Source organism: Spermophilus citellus (genome assembly GCF_964194105.1).
Source record: "Spermophilus citellus genome assembly, chromosome: 3".
Classification (NCBI taxonomy): domain Eukaryota; kingdom Metazoa; phylum Chordata; class Mammalia; order Rodentia; family Sciuridae; genus Spermophilus; species Spermophilus citellus.
In genome coordinates this window covers 115,249,285-115,267,683 of record NC_138184.1, presented here as the reverse complement: position 1 = coordinate 115,267,683, position 18,399 = coordinate 115,249,285, and the positions used below count along the sequence as shown (strand labels likewise).

Below are 18,399 nucleotides of genomic sequence, written 5' to 3'. Positions count from 1 at the left end.
TCCTAAATTACCCATCAGTTATGCCCATCTTCCTGGCCTTCTCTCTTCCTTCCCAGGAATCATCCACCAGATGAAAGGCGACTACGACACTGCGCTGAAGCTGCACAAAACGCACCTGTGCATCGCCCAGGAGCTGAGCGATTACGCCGCCCAGGGCCGCGCCTACGGGAACATGGGCAACGCCTACAACGCCCTGGGCCTGTACGACCAGGCGGTCAAGTACCACCGGCAGGAGCTGCAGATCTCCATGGAAGTGAACGACCGCGCCTCCCAGGCGTCCACACACGGGAACCTCGCGGTGGCCTACCAGGCCCTGGGCGCCCACGACCGGGCCCTGCAGCACTATCAGAACCACCTGAACATCGCCCGGGAGCTGAGGGACATCCAGAGTGAGGCCCGGGCCCTCAGCAACCTGGGGAACTTCCACTGCTCCCGGGGAGAGTATGTCCAGGCTGCCCCCTATTATGAACAGTACCTGCGGCTCGCTCCTGACCTCCAGGACATGGAGGGAGAAGGGAAGGTCTGCCACAATCTCGGCTATGCCCATTACTGCCTTGGCAATTACCAGGAGGCGGTGAAGTACTACGAGCAGGACCTGGCGTTGGCCAAAGACCTTCATGACAAGTTGAGCCAGGCGAAAGCCTACTGCAACCTGGGCCTCGCATTCAAGGCACTGCTGAATTTCAGCAAAGCTGAAGAGTGTCAGAAGTATCTGCTGTCCTTAGCCCAGTCCCTGAATAACTCCCAGGCTAAATTCCGGGCCCTAGGGAACCTGGGCGATATATTCATCTGTAAAAAAGATATAAATGGTGCAATAAAATTCTACGAGCAGCAGCTGGGCTTAGCCCATCACGTAAAGGACCGAAGGCTGGAGGCCAGTGCATACGCAGCCCTGGGCACTGCGTACCGGATGATCCAGAAGTATGACAAGGCCCTGGGCTATCACACGCAGGAGCTTGAGGTGTACCAGGAGCTCAGCGACCTGCCAGGGGAGTGCAGAGCCCACGGGCACCTGGCTGCTGTCTACATGGCCCTTGGCAAGTACACGATGGCCTTCAAGTGTTACGAGGAGCAGCTGGATCTGGGGCAGAAGCTGAAAGACCCAAGCCTAGAGGCCCAGGTCTATGGCAACATGGGCATCACGAAGATGAACATGAACGTGATGGAGGAAGCCATCGGCTACTTTGAGCAGCAGTTGGCCATGCTGCAGCAGCTCAGCGGCAACGAGTCTGTGCTCGACAGGGGCCGCGCCTACGGCAACCTGGGGGATTGCTACGAGGCCCTGGGTGACTACGAGGAAGCCATCAAGTACTACGAGCAGTATTTATCTGTGGCCCAGAGTCTGAATCGCATGCAAGACCAAGCCAAGGCTTATCGGGGGCTAGGAAACGGACACAGGTAAAAATGACAGAGGACAGATCAGGTAGATAAGCCTACAACAGGAGCAGCGGTGAGGGTGAGGGCACCTCTACGTGGCAGCTTATTAGCTACAAAGCATTTCCACACGAACCTCCTTTGCTTTCTCCCACAGTCTTTGTGTTAAGCTGGTGATATTATTACCTTTGTGTTACGGAAGAAGAAACCAAAGCCCAGAGAGGTTAGGTTAATGCTTAAGATTACACAGCTTAAAAGGGATGACTAAGAGTCACACCCAGGGCTCTAACTCCAGAAGTGGTGTTTTTTGGATGATATCAAAAGGATCAAAATAAAAGAGTGAATAGGGATGGGAATGGGAATGAATCAATTTGACAGGGCTTTTCTAAATACCTCCCACATTTTATGAATGTGTTTATCAGTATATCCCTACCCACTAACTCCTTTTCCTAAAAGCCCCCCGAAATTTGCAGGAGAGGACGGACCCCTCCCCCACGCCCTCACCAGGCTGGGCCCTTCTCTTGACAGAGCAGTCCTGGTTTCTGTGCACTATTACCTGCCAGGCCTGGGGATGTGTCCCCCCCCAGAAACTGAGACTCAGGAAAGGGAATCCTTAGGCCCCACACAACTGGTTTGATTTGCTGCCAGGTCCCGTGCTCTTCCCATTCTGATCATGTCATCTCCCAGCAGCACACAAAGACACACAGTTGGCCAAGGGTGCTTTTCTTCCAAATGTGGGGTGCCTGTGTCTGCAGAATCTATGGCCTCACCACATAAGCAGGGGATTAGGGCCCCGGGATGGGAGGAAGGGGAAGGGTCAAACTAAATCATCACCCACAGAGTGCTCTGAGAAGCCCAGGTGACAGATTTATAGCCTCTGTAAAGTGATTTCAAAAACATAGTCTAAGCAGTAGTGGAAATTGGGAAGCCCGAAGAACCCAACAGTTCACTTGCTATCATTGTGCCTATTAATATGTTTTATGTTTCCTCTGGGGTGTATATCCCATTGAATCTCGAGCTCTTGGGAAGGTCACTAAGGGATGACTTTTGAATTGCTTTCCAGATTATGAAATTCCTCTGCATCTCACTCTAAGGGCACATGATAGATTTTAGCTAGAAGAGGAGTTAAGAGCTTCTATAGTAAGTGACAGTGACAAATGCTTTCCATTTTCTCAGGGGCTTTGGCATGTCTGCACCTGCACGAAATAATATCATTGCTTTTCTGTCTCCATCCCCACAGGGCCATGGGGAGCCTGCAGCAAGCCCTCGTGTGCTTCGAAAAGAGGCTGGTGGTGGCCCACGAGCTTGGGGAGGCCTCCAACAAAGCCCAGGCCTACGGCGAGCTGGGGAGTCTGCACAGCCAGCTGGGGAACTACGAGCAGGCCATTTCCTGCCTCGAACGCCAGCTCAGCATCGCTCGGGAGATGAAGGACCGAGCCCTGGAGAGTGACGCGGCCTGTGGCCTGGGGGGCGTCTACCAGCAGATGGGCGAGTACGACACGGCCCTGCAGTACCACCAGCTCGATCTGCAGATCGCCGAGGAAACCAACAACCCCACGTGCCAGGGCCGAGCCTACGGGAACCTGGGCCTGACGTACGAGTCCCTGGGCACCTTCGAGAGGGCTGTGGTCTACCAAGAGCAGCACTTGAGCATCGCTGCGCAAATGAACGACCTGGTGGCCAAGACGGTGTCCTACAGTAGCCTCGGAAGGACCCACCATGCCTTGCAGAACTACTCCCAGGCCGTCATGTACTTACAGGAAGGTAGGTGACCAGGCCACCCTGTCTCCATCTGCCAGAGACTTGGGGGAGTATACAGTTTGAGGGGTCATCTCTGCATGGAGTGAGGGTCTCAGAGGCCACATTGTCTCAACTCCAGAGTCACAGTGGCTCTCTGGGTGGTTCTGAGGCGCTTCACTGATGATTCTTTTTTGTGTTCCTGCCATGCTGGGGATCGAACCCCGGCCTCGCACGTGCTAGGAAAGTGCTCTAACATCGAGCCACACGCCGAGCCCTGAGTCATTGTCCAGAACACCTTATCCTACTCTTTGGGCCCAGATTGCCACACTGTCAGTGACACCCGCTGCCCAGGGAGCAGCTCCTCAGAACCCTCTGCTAAGTGAATGACTCAAACTACACCAGAGTCAATGATACCTGGTCACGTCTAGCTGAGGGTCTGTCAGAGGGAAGCCCGTGTGCCTCAAGTCCTGTTGTCCCCTAGGAAATACCTGACCTGTACCACAGCTGTGTAGTCATCAGCTCTGAGCCGGCAACTGAGGCCCAACCTGAGCACCTTCCCAAGTGTCAGCCAGCTTTCCTCCTGGGCCTGCAGTGCTGGGCTGCCACATGGCGGGGCTCTGTTCCGGGTGCCCCTGGGAACTGGCTGCTTCTCCTCCTCCTCTGCCATCAGGTTCCCTCCATTTGCTGAGCACAGTGGGTCCTTGGACGCCTCCTTTTCTCCAGAGCAGAAGCCCCACGGCAGGGTCTGCCCTCCCCCTGTTTACCCTGGGTGGCCTCTGCTCTGAGGTCCTCCCACAGACACTGGGCTCCTCCGAGCCTGGACAGGAGAGGGCAGAGGCGATGCCCTCCACTCACTAGTGAAAGGAAATGATTGCTGTTTTCCTATGAAACCTCTTATTTATAGTTTCCAAAAGGTTTTGCACAGGTAGTTTATTTAATCTGATTTAATCCTCGAAACCTTGAAGGTTGCAGCTAAGTCACCTGAGGCTCGGGGTTAGGGTCTTTGTTTCCTACCATGCGGCTGGTTAGTTGCAGAGTGGGGCTCTGGGTTTTCTCACCCGGGAACCAAACAAGACCCTGTGGGGGGCAATTTCCAACCGCAGAGAACAGTGCAGGGTTGGGGCGGTGCTGTCCTGGTTACTGCTGAGCCCCAGCTGGGAACCGGGAGAGAAGCAGGGGCCGAGTGGAGGGCGAGGGAGGGGCTCCCTGTTCTTGCACAGATGGGCCCGCTGGCTGCAGGCTGAGGGTCCTGGGGGACTGCAAGCCTCTGTCCAGGCCTTATTTAGCTCCCACTCCCTGCAGATGGGGCCGTGCCTTGGTGCATTCAATATGAACAATGGCTTCTGGCTTCCGGAGCCACTTGACTGGTGAAATTCCAACAGTCTAGGGGCAATTTTCAGTTGAATTTGTGAAAACTATTAAATTGAGACCCAGCATCTGACAACTTCTCAGCTGTGTTCTCCAGACCTTCCTGAAATACTGTTTCCGTGCCACAGCTGGCTGCCCGAAACACCACACCATCACCAGGGAAAACTGCCAGCTCCTTTTTTATTACTTCTTGCAATTCCTGAGTCTCATGGAGACCTGAAGACTCGTGTTTGTAGCCTCATGTTTGTAGACCTGAAGACTGGTGTTTGCCTTAAGGAGAGCTCCAGCCAGAGCAGCCCTCCATGCCCTTCTTACAGGGTCGGGCTGGTATGGGTGCAGGCCCCTGCAAGGTGCTCTCGTGTGCTCCAAGATTGGCCTGCAGCCTCTTGCACTGAGGGGACAGTTCAGCTGGAAAATACCCCAGTGCCTTCTCCTGGCCTTCAGAGGGGAGGGGGCTCAGATCAGCATCGCCCTTCCCCCGCATTGGCATCTCCCAGTGAGGCTGGGTCTAAGTCAGCTGAACAAGCTCCCCAGGTGATGTGGATGGATGCCTCTGGGTAAAGCCTCTGGTTTCTCATCTTGCAGATGAAGAAAGGGAGACTGGGCAGTTTGGTGATTTACTTGGGGTTATGCCGCCAGTCTCTGGCGCTCCACCCCAGGGAGCTGTGTGGGCTCCTGAACAGCAGATGCACATAGGAGCTGGGCAGGCCACTCACCATGTCTGGGAGGGGGTTGTGTTGTTTTTTTACACTTCTGGGAATTGAACCCAGGGCTTCACACGTGCTGGAAAAGTGCTCTGCCACTGAGATGTACCTTCAGCCCTTTGTAAATTTTATTTTGACACAGGGTTTGAGTTGCCCAGGATGGCCTTGAATTTGCGATCCTCCTGCTGGAATTGCCCGTGTGCACCATGCACTTGGCTGTCCAATGGTCCTTTACCTGTTTGTCATAGAGCACTGCCTAATGCTAGTTAGGTGTCCTAGGTGCTGGGCTACAACAGAAACCAAGCAAAGCTCCTGTTCTCACCAAACATGTCTTCTAATTTGGCTTCCCCAGGCAGTTTACTTGACTCACACCCACACCTGGCAGGGACATCAAACTGGAGAACCAACCTGGCAGCTTGTTGAAAGTTAAAACAATCAGTATCCTCCTGGTTTTCTCTCAAGAAACATCTTTTTTCCACATGTGTTTCCTTTTTGTGAGGTGTTTAAAAATATGAGTTGCTGGGCATGGTGACTCGTGCCTGTAATCCCAGCAACGTGGGAGGCTGAGGCAGGAGGATCACAAGTTCAAGGCCAGCCTTAGCAATTTAGCAAGGCCCTAAGCAACTCAGTGAGACCCTGTCTCTAAATAAATAAAAGTGGCTGGGGATGGGGCTCCGTGGTAAAATGCTTTTGGGTTCAATCCCCAGTCTCCACCCCACCCCACCCCAAAATACAAGATAATGTGCATTTGAAATATGTATTTCATGAGCCTGAACCGGAGAGTCCCTTTTATCAGGGCCTCTCCTCCAGCTCAGCCCCTCTCCAGCAGCTGACAAGTGACAGGTTGGTGTGTGCAGAGGCAGCGCCACCTCTGACGTGGACCAGGGGAAGCCCTGCTTTTTGGGTGCAGCAGGCTGGGGACCCCCATGCTGTCTTCTTTACAAGCCAGCCGCTCTGTACCGGGAGCAGGAGAATGAGGGCAGAGTGACACTGAGAATGGATTAGTGACCGATACAGTAAGTAGCTGCCTTTAGATTGGACTCCCACAAGGCCCCACAGGCTGCTGGTGTCCTGAAACCCAGAAGCTTGCTATGGGTAAGTGAACCAGACTGCAGGGGCCTATCTGAGGCCATTAAAATGAGGACAGTCTCAATTAAGTCTTTTGACATGAGTGCTGGTTTTGCAACCCCACGGAGGCACATCAAAGGCTCAGACTCTCGGGAAACAGAGTGGACTTGGAACGTGCCGTCTCAGCAGCCACAGGGGCAGTCCAGATCCCGTTCTGCTTTCAGGAGAGCACTGCATGCCTCCCCCAGCGCCCACTCGATGCTGTGCGGCGACACGGGAAGAAGTATTATGGTGGATTCTGTGCTTTACTCTCAGGAAAAGCTTTTGCCAGCCAGAGAATCGGACAAGATAAATTCCTCAGCCAGTCGTCTCCAAGTGCAAAGCTCCGGGTTTGCATCTGGGAGGGCGCCAGGTTCAGGTTACATTTGTTTCCATTTCTGCCCACCCAGCAAACCTGTCTGCTGCTCACAGCATCACCTGAGCTCTTGCTGGGCCTCCTCTGAGTGTCCCGGAAACTGTGCCACCAACGTGGCATTTGAAGAGAGCTCTTGTCTCATTCCCCCTCTACTGTGCTATTAGTGTTCTTTACCCCTGAAGCAAAGTCACCTGCCAGGACTCGTTGAGGAGTGGAACTATCTGTCTTCTCTGAATCTTTAAATTTTTCTATCTGGTTTCAGGTTTAAGGTTAGCTGAGCAACTGGGCCGAAGAGAAGATGAGGCAAAAATTCGCCATGGTCTGGGCCTCTCCCTTTGGGCTAGTGGAAACCTGGAGGAGGCCCAACACCAGGTGAGCAGGAGAACCCTGACCCCAGTGGAGTTCACGGCCAGAAGCGTGGGAGGGAGGGCCGAGGTGGAGTGCACCAGATACCGACTCATGCCTTGAGTCAATGCACAGGGTTCCCAGCCCGTGCCAGCCCAGAGGTGTTGACACTTCACACAGGGAAGACCCTTGCTCACTCACATGATAAGTGACCTAGTCATTTCTTTGGAATTCTTATATTATGTGCGGCTGCTCCACATTAAACTTTAATAGAAGCAAAACAATAATTCACGATTATTGGATTTAATGTCTTTCTAAGTCTCCAGTTACAGCAAGATATTACCTCTCTCCCATGGTGAGTCCATGCCCCTGTGTGAGTGCAGACAGTTGAAGAGCAGTTCCTTGACACGCATCTCTGGAGAGTAGAAAGATCCCTAGAGTTACGGCTTCCTCTGTTAGGTTGGAGCAGGACAGAGATGGCTGCTTCTCAGGTCACCTCTCACCCCTTAGCCAAGGGGAAGGAGGAGAAGTCAATCAAGGCTACTCCCTAGTGCTCAAAGCACTGAGGACGTGCCATCATCTCCTGGAATGTTAAGGCATTTTTATTATACTTTTAAACTTTTAAAGGCAATTTAAAGAATTAACTCTAATTTACTGGCTGCAAAAGTTAAAATTTATATTGATGGAGTGATTTACTATTTTCAAAGTACTTTTGCTCACTGAATTTTTTCTTCAAAATACCCATGAAGTCAAAGGATGATTGTTCCCTTCACAGATAGGGAGCTGTCACCCTGAGTCTCGCCAAGTCACACAGCAGTCAGTAGCACAGTCCTCGCTGAGTGCTCTCCTGGTGTAGGGCTCTTAGTGTTAGAATGTGCTTCTTTAGGCTTGGAGAAACAACAGGACAGGATCTCCATTAGGAATGCCAATTGTCTGGTCCTCAGAGTGCTCATGTGAGTGGGCGAGGCCGGCCCTCAAGGGGCCCATGCGAGTGGGCGAGGGCGGTCCTCAAGGGGTTTGTGCCAGTGGGCGTGGCCCCTTGGGGAGCTTATCCAGCATGGTCCTGACCCTGGGGAGGGTGGGGAGTGATTGAGTCTGCGGCACTGAACCACCTGCAGAGGCTGCCACTGTCCTGCGAGTGTGGCGCCTCTGCCCTTGCCCTAGCCTCCTCCATCTCCAGGGTGCCTCCACCGCACGGGCCCATTCCCGTCCTTACGCACCCTTTTCCTGGGGACAATGGATCATGGTTGCCTGATGACAAGAAGAGAACTTTTGTTTTAATCAAAATTAGCATTTGTTTGGATTAATAGTTTTTTCTTAACTTCCTTTGGACCTGATGTCTATAATCCTGTGTTTAGATCTCTTGACCAAAGTTGATTCCATAAGCTATGATTTACTGGGGACAGGGTGACACTTCTTCAGCCCACAGTGGCCTCCCTGGAAATAGATTCTTTACAAACCTTTAAGAACACATGGGTGGTACCAGGTGTTAGCAGGAGTCATCTGTACTCTGGGAAGAGCTGGCCTGGCTCTGGAGGTGGGTGACGACCTTCTCCCCCCTGCAGCTCTACAGGGCGTCGGCCTTGTTCGAGACCATCCGGCACGAGGCGCAGCTGAGCACCGACTGTAGACTCTCGCTCTTCGACCTACAGACGTCGTCCTACCAGGCCTTGCAGCGGGTGCTCGTCAGCCTTGGTGAGAGTGGTTGGTGTGTGCTCGCTGTCCCCAGGGTGCCCACCACAGCTCTGATGCAGTGTGATTTGTTGTCACAACGGACTCTGAAGGCACAATCAGCAGTTGAACACTTCTTCCTTTATTTGACAAAGACTGATAGAGCACCTACTGTGTGCATGCCAGTGCCAGCCCTGGGGATAATAGTTCAGAGGCTCCCAGGATGTCGAGCCATAGTTCAGTACCCATTGTTTGTGCTAAAGTAGAGAAACTCCGGTACTGGGAAGTATAGCAGTCCTGGGAGCCTGAGCAGGTGTCCCTGAGACAGATGCCTGGGCCAGGAGTCCCTGACCCTCACGTTCCTTCCCTTCTTCACCCCACCTGGCTCAAGCCTCTGACCAAGGGGAAGCACCTGAGAAGACACAGGTGTCTTCCGTTTCCCCAGCACACAGCCTCCCCGACGCTGTTCAGGGAGTGCACCCTCTTGGCCTGTCCTCTGGGCTGTGACGTTCACGGTTGGGGCTCGTCCTCTCAGGCCTGCATGATCTGGGGCACTGGGGCAGCCTGCAGTTCCTCTCATCCAAGCCTTAACTGTCCCCTTCCAACTCCTCGGTTGCCTGCCTCTTCGCAAAAGATATTCACTGAAACTAACAGTCTTTGAAGTTGAATGTTGGGGACTTCTCAGTAACCTGCCCTTTCCTGTGTGTAGGAACACTCAAGTTTCCCCTTGAAAAGTTAAATACTCATTGCCCAGGATTATAATTTACTGTCTATTGGAGTCACAGTGCTGAGTCTGTCCAGCACCATGGGACTGATTTTCCAGCGAGCACAGGAGCTGTCCCAGCTGTTCCCATTGATAACTTAATAGGGTAAAAGATACATTTGCACACACTCCCGTGAATGCCTACTTTGTGCCAATGCCTGAATGGTGGGCAGCAAGGCATTCTTGATGTGCCACTGCAGCTGTGGCCCTGGTCCCCTGCCTCTGCATGCTCTCTCCATGGACCTGGCTCTAGCAGCTCTTCCATGCTCTTATTTACCCTGAAATCCCCGTCCTCTGCATTGCGCTGCCCACTTACAAATCAGCCCCCCTGGAAGGCAGAGGGCTCTGCATTGTTTGAGGCTTCACATCTATGAATCAGCTTTGAAGCCACATTATAGACTAGCTTCCTGCAGGAAGTGGATGAGAAGTTGGGTTGAAAGACTGGAGGAAAGCTTGAAAGAAGCAATTTTAAAGCAATAGAGACCTCAGAGGTTGAAGCCCTTTGCACAGAGGGACTGGAAGAGAGAAGATGAGAGGGAAGCCTGCCGGAGCCAGCGTGGAATAAAGTGTCAGCTTTAATATTAACAGTGCCACTTGTCATACAGGTGGTGCTTCAGGAACACCTCACACAGAGTGCCTCGCTTGATTTTGAAAGTAGCCCTTGAGAGAAGTGGGACAACTAGTGCAATCCCTCTTTTTGAGACAAGCGCGGTGAATAGGGAAAGGGCACCCAGCAGAGGACAGGCACAGTATAGGCATGGAGGTGTCATTGGGGGACTTGGCAGGGGGGCTGGATGATGTGATGCACGAAGGGGCCACATCTAGGAGAGAGGAGCCAGAGGTGGGTCCTACAGATCAGATGTAGGTGGAGGAGGGAAGCTGGTGAGCTCTGGGGGTGCTGGGGGTGAAGTCAGGGAGCCTCCCGGGATGAGGAGCAGAGTGGGCCATGCTCCCAGCTGCGGGGACTGTTGTGTGGCTGTAAGACAGGAAGGCCCAGTGACTTATGAAATGGGTCTTGTTGAATCACAGAACAGGATTCTGTGTGTGCACCCTGCCCCCACTGGTGATCAGAGGCAGAAACGGACTCTGCAGTCTGTCACTCTAGGAGAGCAGAGGTAGGGGCGTTTCTGCCTACAGCCTAACCCAGATGCCAGTTGTCCTTGAGGGGGCTCACTCACCATGGAGCACTCATACTGTCCCTTTGTCTCTTAGGCCACCATGATGAAGCCCTGGCTGTAGCAGAAAGAGGTCGGACAAGGGCATTTGCTGATCTTCTGGTGGAGCGACAGACAGGACAGCAGGACTCGGACCCCTACTCCCCAGTCACCATCGACCAGATCCTAGAGATGGTCAACAGCCAGAGGGGACTGGTGCTCTACTACTCGCTGGCGGCTGGCTACCTGTACAGCTGGCTGCTGGCTCCAGGGGCAGGTGAGGGTGCTGCCCTTGGGGACCAGGCGTCTTAGCTTTGTCATGCCTGTGACCAAAAGACCTGACCAGAACAACACAGGGGAGGAAAGGCTGGTTGGTGCTCAGGGTTTCAGGGGTCAGGTCCACAGTGGGCTGACTCCATCGCTCTGGGCCCAAGGTGAGGCAGGGCATCCTGGTGGATGAAAGCTGCCCAGGACATGGCCACAAGGAAGCAGAGAAAGAGCGCCCCTGTCAAGGACAAAGGACAAAATACAAACCCCAGAGACCCACCTCCTCCAGCCACACCCTCCTTGTTCACAGTCCAGCCCAGCCAATCCATATCAGTGGATTAATCCACTGCTTAGATGACAGCTCTCCTCATCTACGCATCTCACCTGTGAACGTTCTTGCATTGCGTCACACATGAGCCTTGGGGACACCTCACACTTAAACCACAACATCAGGCAACAGAAACACCAGCTCCGAGAAGACAAATCGTGAAAGGGGAAAGACTAGATGAAGGAGCCATTGTCAGGTTCCAGTAAAGATGCCACCGTGGATATTCCACAGTGGGGCATCCAATTAATAAGACATTCAGCTTTCCCCCTCTACCAAGAAACCGTGGCCCTCACAGTGAGTCAGGAAGCACTTGTCAGGGAAGAGCAGGAGGAAGAGGTAGCATTTCAGTAGCCGCCCTACTCTTAGGCAGCTGCTGCTCATTAACTAATAAGGAAGACGGCCACTCCTAATGAGTTCTTTCTAGATATGATTTGATAATTGTGGTCCTTTGTCATGGCAAATTTAGACTAAAATGATAATGGCAACCCTCAGTTTATAAGTCTCCAGCTTGAAATTTCTGGGTTTAACAGAACCCCCTTTTTTACCAGTTTTGTTGAAAAATCTATTTTAGGGGTAAAAATCCCCTTTGATTAAATCGGCATTAAATGTTCAGGATGGAACAGTTTCGCTGAATACAGAACCACTAATTGGCTGTTAGGGCCATATTTTTTGCATAATAAAATGCTGATGGCTTTACCGCGTTGGAGACAGACCAGATCCAATTAGAGTTTATTGACTGGGGAAGTGGATCTTATAATTGGGAATCTTGAAGAATGGGCTTCTTGAATGTCTGTAAAAAGTTCAACTGCCAGTGAGAATTGACAAGATTTTCTTGAATATGTTTCTTTCCCTTTGATTTAAAAAAAGAAAAAAATGGTGCTGGATGACAGCTCCCAGCTGCTCTTTGGTCCTGCGCCCTCGCGACTCCGCGTTCAGTTGTCTCACTTTTATTATTGCAATCTTTCCCCTCCAAGTCCATGTTCTTATGGGCTTTCCACAAAGAACGCCCTTGCCCCTGACCTTTCTATGCTAAAAGTTTTAAGTTACCATTTTCGGAGTGACCTGGTGAATGAGTGTCAGCCACAGCGGCATCCCCAAGTGTCCCCACTCCCAGAAGGCACTGGTGCTCCTGAGGAGGAGGCTGACAACTGGCGGGTATCAAGCTCTCTCTCTCTGTGGTTGTTACGTCTTGGGGACATGATTTGACAGGTGGCATATCCAGATCCCTGTAATAATGAGCCGTGTGTAATGAGGCCCCTATTGTTTCCCTTTTCATTCCTCTTTGCTCTTAATGACACTCCGAAGCTTTCACTGGGGGTTCTAATCCAATCAGAGAGGACCTGCGTTTTCCAGGGCTGACACAGCTCATTACCACTTGAGAATCTGCCCCATGTTTATTGCCAGAAAACCAGCATGGACGGCTTTGGTTTCATGGAGACATCATTTTTTGCACCTTTAATCCATTAACGACCACTGACCAGTTAGTCTTATTTTTAAAAGGGTGTTTTTATTTGACCTTTATACTGTATGTTTATTTTTATTTGCTTTTGTGACATGACAGGTTTTTGTGACACAATTTCCACTTGGCTAATTACCTGTTTGTTCAGGATTTCAGCCTCCACAGAGAACCTACCTGGGCACGTTCATGCACAGACCCCAAGAGCAGGCCTTCCCTAGCTGGTGATTCTGCAAAGCAGGAGTTTGGAAATGCATAGGGAGTAGTCTAATTACCCAGGAGCTTCTGAATGTGTCATCAGCAGCAAAGGCTGCATCTTGATTCCTTGTCATCAGGCACCACCCTTGATGGCAAAAGCTGTGGAAAGGGCACTGACCTGGGCTCAGGAGGACCTCTGGGGTGCTTTACAAAGAAGTCACGTAGCCTCGGCCCTCCCAGCCCTGCCCTCGGCCCCTCTCTCCAGCCAGCCCAACCCCCTGTGATGTTGGCTATGCCTGTCTGGTTTCAGGAATTCTGAAGTTCCATGAGCACTACCTGGGTGACAGCACCGTGGAAAACTCCAGCGACTTCCAGGCCAGCAGCAGTGCAGCGCTCCCAACGGCAGCCAGCTCCGCCCTGGAGCAGCACATCGCCAGCGTCCGCGAGGCCCTGGGGGTGGAGTCTTACTACTCGAGGTAGGAGCGCGACGTCCCAGGCCACCTCAGTTAACTCTCAGGCCTCTGTTCTATAAGTCTCCTGTTTGGACTAGTACCCGGAACCCTGTGGAAATCACGCGTTTGTGCGCCATCTACGCACGGCTGCTGTGGCAGAGCAAGTCTGTCCCCGGTGTGCAGCCCTGGGGGCCATCTTGGTTCTTCTTGGTAATTTCCCTTCAGATGGGAAGGGCCTCGTCAGAGACGCCCATTCCCTGAGCAGAGTGTGTAGACTGTTTAAAGTGAGCATGACTTTGAACGTGGCAGACCAGCTAATTAAAACTGAGGCTGGTTTTGGTTTGTAAACAGATGATAATGAGTGAGTTTGGACTGTCGCTGATGGCCCATTGAAGAACATGAGTAAGGGAGTTGTGCACTGCTGCCTGTGGAGGTGCTCAGGTGAAAGGAGCTGAACTCCAAATACCAAAAACAGAGAAGGCAAGTGCCTCCTGCCAGGCTTGTGAAGGTCTCAGCTCATGGGTACATTTTCTCATAGTGATTGACTGTTGAACACATGGGAGATAGTTTCCACAAACACCTGTGTCTGGTTACAGCACCAGAAGAGGGTACCATGGTGCCAGGCACCCAGCTTAGCTTCCCTGGGCCCCTCAGTCCTCCAGGCATGAACCGCAGTGTCCAGTAGCTCTGGTGGTAGAGAATCTGCTTTTCCTTGCAACAGGTCCAAGGACAAATGTCGGCTTGTTCCCCACCCCACCCCCGCCCCAATGGCATCTGCAGTCATCACAGTCCTGAGCTGTCTCCACGACTAGTCCCCGTAGAGATGCTTTGCCCCCACTCTGTGTGTGGTGGTCGTTTCCAGAAGCCAGACTGGTCTGTGGGGTGCTTATGAAGTTGGGGGAGGTTCTTGGGTGAGATAATCATGCATGAAATATCAAGATCTGGTCCAGCCCCTGGTTCAACAGAAGCCAGCACTGGAACAGGTGGCCCTGCAGGGTCAGAGCCTGTGTCAGAGCAGTCAAGAATTCCCCCCAGCCTTCTAGGCCAGGTGTGATCTGTTTTTAATTATCAAAATCAATATCATATTTTGAGAAAATAGCCAAGGCAGGTAAGAATGTCGTTCTGTAGCTTCTGGTTTTGTGAAGTATGAACAGGCCTTAGCCACGCGCACACAGTGCTCTGATTTGTCTTGACTGCTGGGCGTCCTAGAGTGCCCTGTCCTTATGCCCGGGCAACAGTGTGGCGATTACAGGGGTTGACAGTGTGGTGACCCCCACACCCTTGGGTGTACGACTGCCCTCTGAGATTTAAGTTACAAATGCTCCAGACTAGGTCAGACTAGCGGTATGCAAAGCCGGGTCAGCAGAGAGAAAGGCGGGTGGGCCTGTGTGATCAGACTGGCCATCAGAGGAGTTCCCATCTGAGGAAGGAGTGGGGGAAGTGGTCGGCAGGCAGGGAGGGACAAGGGACCGAGTCAGCAGGGCCGATTCCTGCAACAAGCCCGTTCGGGGCACTATCAGGAGGACAGAGGATCGTGTCCCATCGGCAAGGCTGCTCCACGGTGGCAAGCGGTTGCCATGTTCCTCTTCATTCCCCTTCTGCCTCGTCTTCCTCCCATAAGGCCCAGTGTCCACAGTGTACAGGGCTTGTCACGCACGAAGCAGACGTGGCTCCCGCTCTCACTGACCTGGGAAACAGTAAAAAATAATAATAGCAAAAAAGACAGCCTACAAATAGTTAATTAAAATTGTGGTAAGAGTTTAAATGAAAGTGCAGGGTGTAATGAGGTCTAGGCTGTGGTGAGGTGGGAAGACCTGTAGTGGGAGCAGTGGAGGCTTCTCTGAGTGGGGACAGTAGCGGAGCCCGAGGAGTGACAAGAAATAAGCTGCAGACAGACAGTGGCCCAGGCACTGGGCACAACCCTTGATGGAGAAGTCCCACCGCCATGACTGCTTCAAGCCTCACGTCCTGCCCATCTCTCTGGTGATCATTTGGTTTCTCCTGTAAAAACACTTGTTTGTAAAAGTCATTATTCCAGTAATAACTGGAATTCTAGTGGGTCAACTGTCTTTGTGCTTAGCCAATGAAAGTTCACTCCAGAGGCAAAAATTCCGCCTCTGTGGGCACATTAGCAAGGTTAGTCAGGTTTATCAGACTTAGAAGGCCACAGTCCTGAGCCTGAACTAAGACCTGAAGGTGCCTGGGTGTGCACACCTGCCATCCCCTCTACATGCTCAGGGATCTCTGTGCACTCCCTTCCACAGAGAACAGCCCAGCCCAGACCACTGAGGGGGCTTCCCCAGGGGAAACACAGACGCACTGGATCCCAGTTGACTAACACTCACAGTGAGAAGGAAGGGGACTCGTGGTGGTTGAGCTCCCAACACTTGTGCCCAAGCAGTTCCTTTATGAGGCTGAAGGCTGAAAAAGTCTGTTCCCAGGGGTCTTTTCCACCGAAGAGTGGCTTGGGGTTATAGTTCAGCTCTTCCTCACTGGAAGGGAGAAGGGAGGGCTGGAACTTGCTGGAATTCCCCATGTTAGTGTTTCCTTCCACCTAGAGCAGAGGCTAAGTTAGGATGAGTCCTCAGGGACTGCAGCATACCCTGTGACTTGGGCTGCCCTCTGTAGCTCGGATCCCCCCTTGCACCACCAGGAATGAGGACTTTCCTTTCATTTTGGAGATGTGTATTCATGCACCTCTGGGTTCAATCCTGGTACCAAAAAATGAACAAACAAACAAACAACTGTATTCATAGTTTGTGAGTTAACTCATGTTCCTGATTTTGATAGTAAAGTTGAACACTTCATTGGCATGGTTTTTTTTTTTTTTTTTTTTTTTTAAAGAGAGAGTGAGAGAGGAGAGAGAGAGAGAGAGAGAGAATTATTTATTTTTTAGTTCTTGGCGGACACAACATCTTTGTTGGTATGTGGTGCTGAGGATCGAACCCGGGTCGCACGCACACCAGGCGAGCGTGCTACCGCTTGAGCCACATCCCCAGCCCCATTGGCATGGTTTGAATTTAATGGAATGGAATTTTTGTGAGATTCTGGTTTCTGCCTCACAATTTCATGAAGAGAGTTAAGAAAATCTCAATGACATATCCCCCCCCTTTTTTTAGTTGTTGATGGACTGTTATTTTATTTATTTGTATGTGGTGCTGAGAATTGAACCCAGCGCCTCACACATGCTAGGCAAATGCTCTACCACTGAGCCACAACCCCAGCCACGACATATCCTTTTTCATCTATTAAATTAGTAAATATTTTGGAAGCTATATTTCTCAATGATTAGAAGGGTACAGGGAATGACCAGGCGTATTCCCTAGGAGTCTAATAAATAGGTTTATCCTTTCAAAAAACAGTTTTCCAATAATATTAAAATTCTTTAAAATGTTTGTGTCTTTTCACCCCCAAATTCTCCATTTGAGAACTGGAGCAAAGATATGTACATAGGAATATTTATCATAGGCCTATAATATTATAGAGAGAGGGAACACCACCTGCATATCCAATTGAATGTCAAACAGATTACATTCATCCAATATATTATTGCTATTAAAATTATCTTTATAGAGATTTTTGATCATATAGCCAAATATTTGTGAAAAAATATTAAGTTAAAAAATAGGGTATAGAATTACTTTGTATAGTATAATTTTAGTTTTGCAATATATGCAAAGTAATGCAATTGAAAAGAAAAAATTCTTGGAAGGAAATAGGGCATAGTACTAGTGCTAATTATAAGTGGATGGTTATAATTATGGATTATGCTTATTATTTTATTCATTCTTAATTTTTATGTGTTTTTATGGTGGAAATATATTATTTTTGAAATTAGAAATAAATAGCTATAAACAAACAACTCTGCCATTCAAAAGGGGGACGAAAAACCTTCCTGTAATTTTACTTCATAGAGAATAACACCCAAATTTGAAAGCCTGTCACCAGAATCTGCTCCTAGGAGGACATTTCAGATCCTTGTGGAGACTGTGCCTGCCTCAGCTGCTACACCTTCCCCGCACTGAGTGTGCTCTGTCACTTGTCCCTCCACTCCAGCTTGGGTGCCTCTGGGCTCTGGGTCTGTAGCTATCCACTAAACATCTCTGTCTGGGCATCTTCTAATCTAAAATTTCTAATGCCCAACTCCTGAGTTTCCTATTTCTACCCCAATCTTTATCCAGTTCTTGTATCATCATGTAAAGAAGATCATCACCTGTTACTCTCTTTCCCTCATTTTCCAACCCATAAGTAAATCTTGCAGATTCTCCCTATAAAATTCATTCTGAACAACCTGCCAACTCTGAACCATGAAGAAATAAAACATCTGAACAGATTTATATCTAGTAAGGAGATTGAATCAGTAATCCAAACCTCCCAATAAAGAAAGTCCATGACCAGGACCAAACATGTAAAGAGAATGAACACTGATCCTTCTCAAAGTCCTTCAGACAAGTGTGAAGGAAGAATCAATCCAAACTCACTTTATGACACCAGAATTACCCCAATACCAAGATCTGACAAAGACACCACAAGAAAACGACAGACCAGTGTTTCCGATGGATTGATGCAGAAATCCTCAAAAAATACTGCAAACAAAATCAACAATATATAAACAGATACTAGAGCATGACCAAGTGGGATTGATTCTTGAAATACAAGGATGGTTCAGCATAGGAGTCAGTCAGTATAATGCACGACACTAACAGAACGAAAGACCAAAGAGCACATGCTTATCTTGGTTGGTGCCGGAAAAAGGATTTGTAAAATGCAACATTTTTTCATGATAAAAACACAAAATAAGGTAGGAACAGGAAGAAATTACAACATAAAGAACAGCCACATATGAAAAGCCAAGCTAACATTATATTCGATTGAAAAACTGAAACATTCTTCCTAAAATCGAGAACAAGAAAAGGTTGGCTTGGTTTGCCACTTTTATTCAAGATAGAACTGGAAGTCCTGGTCAGAGAAGTTAGGCAAGGGAAGGGGTTAAAATGTACCCAAACCGGGAAGGAAGTAAAAAGTAAAATAATCTGCTCACAAATGACCTGATCTTTGTAAAAAACCCTAAAGTCCACCCCAAACCTGAGTCCTAA

General features: G+C 50.3%; 1 protein-coding gene across 3 annotated transcripts in view; it reads left to right on the top strand.

The window, feature by feature from the left end:
• The window catches only part of TTC28 (tetratricopeptide repeat domain 28), a 622,345-nt gene that overhangs the window by 525,436 nt on the left and 78,510 nt on the right, over window positions 1-18,399 (top strand). For all 3 annotated transcript variants that reach the window (XM_081286162.1, XM_081286164.1, XM_081286163.1), the window contains 6 exons: window positions 57-1,398; window positions 2,615-3,138; window positions 6,932-7,041; window positions 8,580-8,709; window positions 10,661-10,879; window positions 13,162-13,327. In XM_081286162.1, coding sequence (XP_081142288.1) covers window positions 57-1,398; window positions 2,615-3,138; window positions 6,932-7,041; window positions 8,580-8,709; window positions 10,661-10,879; window positions 13,162-13,327 — 2,491 coding nt within the window. The remainder of the gene's footprint in view (window positions 1-56; window positions 1,399-2,614; window positions 3,139-6,931; window positions 7,042-8,579; window positions 8,710-10,660; window positions 10,880-13,161; window positions 13,328-18,399) is intronic.